General features: G+C 56.9%; 1 protein-coding gene across 1 annotated transcript; it reads left to right on the top strand.

Moving 5' to 3' along the window:
- Positions 1–1,282: 1,282 nt before the first annotated feature.
- BTG2 (BTG anti-proliferation factor 2) lies at positions 1,283–5,807 on the top strand. The gene is made up of 2 exons (XM_009465608.2): positions 1,283–1,526; positions 2,573–5,807. The coding sequence occupies exons 1-2, from the start codon at positions 1,364–1,366 to the stop codon at positions 2,911–2,913; spliced, it is 504 nt and encodes a 167-aa protein (XP_009463883.2). The 5' UTR covers positions 1,283–1,363; the 3' UTR covers positions 2,914–5,807.
- The last annotated feature ends 627 nt before the right edge of the window (positions 5,808–6,434 follow it).

The raw sequence follows: 6,434 nt of genomic DNA, 5'->3' as shown, positions 1-6,434 counted from the left end.
ACACGTCCTCTGCACTGCAGCCACCTCCTCCTGGGTCCCGCTCTTCCTTCAGCCAAAAGCCAGGCTGGGGGGAGGCACCGAGCCCTGGGGCGTCTGCCCTTGCTCCTCACCGCAAACGCTCCTCGGGCGGCGAGATGAAAGCGGTTATTGTCGTGTGTCCCCCCCCCGTCCCCCCCCCCCCCCCCGTCTCCCTCACCTGTCCGGGACACTGCAGGTGGTGGGAAGTTCTTCCTGCACGCTTCAGGGATCTCTGGAAAGGATTTGGCCTTGTCCAGGGAACAAGGGTCTGTGATGTGTCTGGGGGAAGGAAATTTGGTGATGGAAACCGGCTGGGGAGAGGAGACCTCCTGTGTAGGGAGCCAGACCCCATCCCGTACCGAAGCCAGGAGGGCAGGAAGGGCCAGGCATCGGGGATGGGTGACTGATCCCTGCCATTCCAGGTCAGCAGAAACGCTGCTCCACCGCCGCCGAGAAGGCCCCGCCGCCGATCCAGCACCCAGCGCCCGTGCCGGGCCGATGCCCCGGCAGAGGCGCGCAGGACCCCGGGGCCAGCGGCTGTCGGGAGCCCCTTCCCCTCGCACCAGCTCCCGTCGGCGCCGTTCCTCCAGGCCGTTGCGGGTTCGGTGAGTGCCTTGCCCGGGGCTCGGCGGGGGCCAGCCTTCGCTTCACACCCCCGAGGCGTCCTGTTCGTTGGTGGAAGCGGCCATGATCCCACCCGCTGCGGGGGGGCTGGAACCCCGACCCTGGCGGTACCGGTGCTCCCCGGAGACCCGCCCCAGGAACCCGGGAGCAGCCGGGGGGCCCCGGCACCGGCTTCCCCGGGGCGGCGCAGGGCAGCCGGGCCGATCCGGGATCTGCGGCGGGTTTCCACACCCGGGGAGCCCTTGCCCTGCCCCGCTGCCCCCGCGACCGCCACCTCCCGTGGGGCCCCTCGAGCACCGGCAGCTGCCGGGGACCCCCGATCCCCCCCCCGACACCCGGAGCCCGCGGGGGCCGCGGCCCGGAGCAGGGGGGTGCGGAGGCTGGGGTGGGTCGCGCCCCGGCCCCCGCCGCCGCCTCCTCTTCCTCCTCCTCCTCCTCCTCCCAGCTCAGCCCCAAAAATAGCCCTCCGGTAACTCCCCCCCCCCCCCGCGCCCCCATTGTCACCGCGGCGGCGGCGACGTCACTCCTTCCACCGCGCTGAGGTCAGGCGCTATTAGCATACCGCGCCCGCTCGGCCAATGGGGGCCGCCGCGCCGATGACGCCTCCCCGGGCCGCGCTACTTAAGGGCGGCGCGGAGCCGGCGCCGCAGACGGAGCCGAGGCGGTGCCGTAGCCGTAGCCGTAGCCAGCGCTGTTCCCCGCCGCCGCCCGGGAGCCCAGGATGAGCCAGCGCCAGAGCCAGCGCCGCGGCGGCCCGCGGGCCGATATGGCGCCCGAGATCGCCGCCGCCGTGGGCTTCGTCTCCAGCCTGTTGCGGACGCGGGGCTGCGTCAGCGAGCAGCAGCTGCAGGTCTTCAGCGGGGCGCTGCGGGAGGCGCTCGCAGGTGAGGCGCGGCCCCGCGGGCTGGGGAAGAGATCAGCTTCTCGGGGAGGAAGGTCCCGGGTGAAAGCCCGCTCGTGTCCGTCCTCTTCCTCTCCCCCTCGGGGCCGGGCGGCCGCTGGTGTCCTTCCCGGATGCGCCCTGTGGTTGCTTCCGGGACCTGGTGTCCCTCTATGGGTGCCCACCCGTGTCCTCTTGGGTTGGGCACCCATCTGTGTCCTTCCCTGACACCCAGCTGTGTCCTCCTTGATGCCGGATTCCTATTGCCTGGGTGCCCACCCGTGTCCCTCTGGGGACAGGCAGGCATCTGTGCCTCCTGGGCACCCACCTGTGTCCCCGTGGCACAGGCAAACAGCTGCCTCAGCCCTGAAAGGCAGCAGATCCCCTGCCTAGTCTCTGTTGAGAGCTTTGTGCAGCCCATCTGCTTGAAGCCCTCCCTGCTGGGGCTTGATACAGATGATCCAGAGCTAGTCTGTGTGCCCTGTCCCCTGGCAAGAAGTGCTCAGCCCTGTGTTGGGGGGTTTGGTACTCCTCTCCTTGTGAGAAAGGCTGGGGCTCAGCCCTAACTGGGTGGTTCAAGGGTCTCCTCCCAGCCTAACGCAGCCTTGTCTTATCAGCTCTAAGAAAGGATGGTTTGTTTGCTGCTGTGCTGAGATAAAGGGTAGTGACATGCCCTGTACTTAGAGAATGACCTGGATGTTACTCCCTGACTGTGAAGTTTTGTTGTTGGTGATACGGTATCTGCCCTGACCACCCCGGCGGTCAGGACGAGAAGGTGTTGGGTGCCGTCACTGCAGCCCCTGTGGCACTGTCCTGCCTGGGGTTTCTGGGACCCAAAGAGCTGCGCTCCTGTGCCTTGGAGCAAGCAGCGGCTGAGTAGTCGAGTGCTCGGCTCTGGAGCCTCCGTCTGATGGAGGCAGCCGAAGGAGGACTCGGTTTCCTCTGCCTGCAGCGAGGTGTGGGACCCCCTCGGGACTGCAGCAGGACGCAGACCTCCTCACAGCTGCTGCATGCCTGCTCACCGCTCTTCCCTTCTCGCTTCCCTTGCAGAGCACTACAAACACCACTGGTTTCCTGAGAAACCATTCAAAGGCTCTGGGTATCGCTGCATCCGGATCAATCACAAAATGGACCCCATTATCAGCAAAGCAGCTAGCCAGATCGGACTCAGCCTACCGCAGCTCTACCAGCTCCTGCCCAGTGAGCTCACGCTCTGGGTGGACCCCTACGAGGTCTCGTACCGCATCGGTGAGGATGGCTCCATCTGTGTCTTATATGAAGCGACTGCAACGAAACCTGTGAGCTCCTATGGGATGCTTACCTGTAAGAACCAGATGATGTTAGGTCGCACCAGCCCTTCCAAAAACTACATCATGACTGTCTCCAGCTAAATACTCCTCTTGTCCGTACACTGCCAAGACACAGGCTACTGTATACCTCACCTGAGGATCTATTTTTAAGATGAAGAGCTATTTATATTTTTTAAAAAAATCCAAGAAAATCCAAAATTAAAATATTGGGCACCGCTTTGAACAGAAGCGGTGTTCTAGGTGCCTTTTTTAAAGCTGTTGCAAGCTTATGAGTTTTTATTATGAAGCTGATATCTACCTAATTAGTGTTGGATGGCAATTTTGGGCTGGCTTGCTCACTTGGGCAGCTTGGAATGCAGGAAGAGGGGGAAGAGCCAGGCTGGGAAGTGTGGCTTGGTGGTGGGCGATGTCTGTGTCACCTTCTCGCCATCCTGGTACCCAACAGTATTGCTGTATTGCCAAGTATCGCAATACTGTCGGAGAAGGGATGAAGGAGTTGCTGTCACTCCTCCACTACTTTCTTCGCTCCCCAGCTGATCTGATCTCTCTGGGGCCTGGATATAGCGTTTGGGGGAACCTTGCCTCAGGGCTGGGTGATGTTGGGGACCCTGGGACCTTGCACATCTCCTCTGGACCCACTCGCTCTGAGTGTTGCAGCTCTGCTCTGCCCCATGCCCAGCACAAAGCGAGGGGGAGCCTGGCCTTTCTCCAACCCCTCCATCTCTCCTGTCTGCTGCTGGACTGAAGGGGCCATGTAGGTATTGGTGCCCTGTGAATGGAGCAAGGCAGAGATGCGCTGGGGGTCAGGCTGGGCAGAGAAGGTCCCCAAGGTGAATATTGCAGCTACTGTGGTGGCACTGGAGTCCTGTTTGTTCCTGGTGCTCCCCAGTACCTGGCTATTGCCTGCTGCTTGCTGCACGCTGAGCAGGGTGCTCCGGACGCTGAAACCAGCACTGAAGAGCTGTGAATTACAAAGCTTCTCTGCTCTGTGTGGCTTAGACATCAGCCCACGACCTGCTTTTGTGGCCTCTCTGTGCTCCAAGGGTGGAGTCTGGCCTCTTCCTTGCAAAAGTTGCCTAATCCAGTGCTGACGACTTGCCGTGTCACTTCTCCGGAAGAGCTGAAGCAACTCGCCTTGTGCCATAGAGGTTGGTGTGTGGGAACCCTCTTTGCCCTATCTCTTAAAATCAGAAGTATTGGGGGTCTCTTCCCCCTGTGTGTGGGATGCTCAGATGCTTTGGTGTCCTAATGTTGCTTTTAAAGTCCCAGCACTTCTTCCCTCTCTTCCTCCTCTGGGGGATCAGCACCTGGCTGTCCCTGGGAGCTGTCTCCGCTGATAACCTTGGTAAGGGGCATCGCCTGGTTCTGATCTCTTGGTACATAACTGTTTTGCACAATTAATGCCTCATCCTGTGCTCTGTCTATTCAAGCAAAACTCCTCTTGGAGTCCCAGTGGTACTTGTATTCAGGGAGACTGTGCCCAAGCGTTGTTCAGGATTTGGCCCTTAAACTTCTCTGGCTAACTACAAATGGGGTGGGAGCTGAAAGTGCTGCCCCGAGAACTTTACCTGCCTGTCGGGAATGAGCCTTTAGCAGGATGTTGTATGTCCGTTGCCCTTTTACTCACCAGCTGGTGCTCCTCCAGGGATCCTGGGAGAAGCGATTGAAAAAGCAGGGCATTGACATGGCTGTTTGTAATGAACCTTCCCAGATTTGTCTCTCGGCACACTTTTTTTTACCTTCTTTTCTGACCTGGCAGCTGACTGGCGTAACCAGAGTTGTTCTTGCCCGGCCTTTGATGAATCAAGTTCTCAGACATTTGTGCAATATATTTCCAAATCTTGGGTGCTCTGGGAGAGGAAGGAAACCTCCCATCTACCACAGTTCTTAGCTTGTTTTTTTATATATTAAAAAAAAAAAATCAGCACAGCTCCCCAACTCTGACTACTAATGTGGAAAAGTAAGTTCAGACTTTTGTAAGCTTCCAATCATGAGTTCCAGAACTGGAAAACCAGCCTCAATTCTTAGGTCCTTTTAAAATGTCAAGTGGTGAGTTATTTGTCCTTGAACAGTAATAGCAGACTGCGGCTCTGAAGTTGCATCACTTCCCTCTGCATTTTCTCATGTCAGCAAAGCAGAAGCTGAAATGAAGCACTGGGGCTTTTCCCTTGGTGAACTTGTGCAATAGGTGACCTCACCGAGAGGGGAGTACTTGGGAACTTCCAAAAAGCAAATTCCCTTTTCGAGGAAAAGGGATCTCGGTGCTTTTTGGAGTCCTCGCTTCACCTGCTTACATGGAAAGCCCATGATGAGAACTGCATCCAGGATGAGCAGCGTTAGCTTTGCTGGGCTCCTTGGCTGGATGTGGAGTTTCCTGAAGGCTGGTACTTCCTCGGGTTGTAATTTGTCATGATCAAAGCAGTCCTAAGATCTACCCCGCTTTTACTTCGTTCCCCCCCTCTTACCAGAAAAGTTGTTCAGGAACAACAGCCCACACCAAAGGAATACACTATAATTGCTGTTAACGTGCCCCCCACCTCCAGAACCAAAATACCCAAGTCTCATTCTCTCTGTCCCTGCTGTGGAGGAGTCCGATGTTAAAGGTGTCTGGTTTTAGCTTCAAAACCAAGCAAACTTGGGTATAATCCATTTCTCTCTTGTAGCTGGTTACACGTAAAAGCTGTGAATTAGCGTGCTCTGTTGCCTTCTGCCTACAAGCCTGATACGCGACTGCAGAGCGGAATGGTGTGTTAAGACAGTGTATTTGAGGGGTTTCTTGTCTCTTTTTTTAACAAGCTGGACTGTTGAACGGGACCTGCTTTTTGTATTTGGGGAAAATGGTAGAAAGTGTGTAAGCTACACTTGGAGGGAGTGGATGGTTACTAATTGTATAGTAGTGTTTTTATATACGGAATGTACAGATCCTTTGACAGATGTATGCTTTTGTTACTTTAATAAAAATGTAGCAGTATAAATGAGCCTCACTTTCTTCCTGGGAACTGTTGGATGCTTGCAAAGAGGGTGAGGGTTGGGATTGCAGCCTAAATCCCACACTGCGAATGCTGTGGGCTTGGTTAAAGTCTGGATGACTGCTAATATCCAGCTGTGTCAAGGAGGAGGTTTAGAAAAAAGCTGCTTAGTCAACATGCTGACTCAAACCCTGCCCCTCTAAACCTGAGGAATTAAGGCTGGGAATGGGCCTGGTGACTCATGCGGGGCTGTGGGTGTCCTGCCCTCCTCCCCCATGGCTTCTGGCTTGGGCAGTGCAGGGTTTACTCGGTGCAGGGTTGTAGAAGTCCTGCGTCCTGCCAGGGCATGAAGGTGTTACGTCGTCGATTGCCAGATCTCTTACCCCACCCTAGGAATGGCATAAGCAAAGTCTTGGAGAGAAGTGATTAACGATGGGAGCCAGGCACGGGGCCGTTCCTGGTTCTGCTTCTGCCTCTGCTGGCCTTCCTGGGGTGACCGAGCCAGTGGAGGAGGAAGGGTGAGAGATCACGGGGCTGAAATGTTCAGGCATGTGGAGGATGCTCTGGGCCTCTCACGATAAAGGCAGGCCTCTCGTGATAAATGCAGACCTGTCATGATCAAGGTTGATTCAC

Source organism: Nipponia nippon, unplaced genomic scaffold, assembly GCF_047370975.1.
Source record: "Nipponia nippon isolate SJK-2023a ecotype South Korea unplaced genomic scaffold, ASM4737097v1 scaffold_25, whole genome shotgun sequence".
Taxonomy (NCBI): Eukaryota; Metazoa; Chordata; class Aves; order Pelecaniformes; family Threskiornithidae; genus Nipponia; species Nipponia nippon.
Note: the sequence above shows the minus strand (reverse complement) of the source record. Positions and strands in the feature narration are given on the sequence as shown.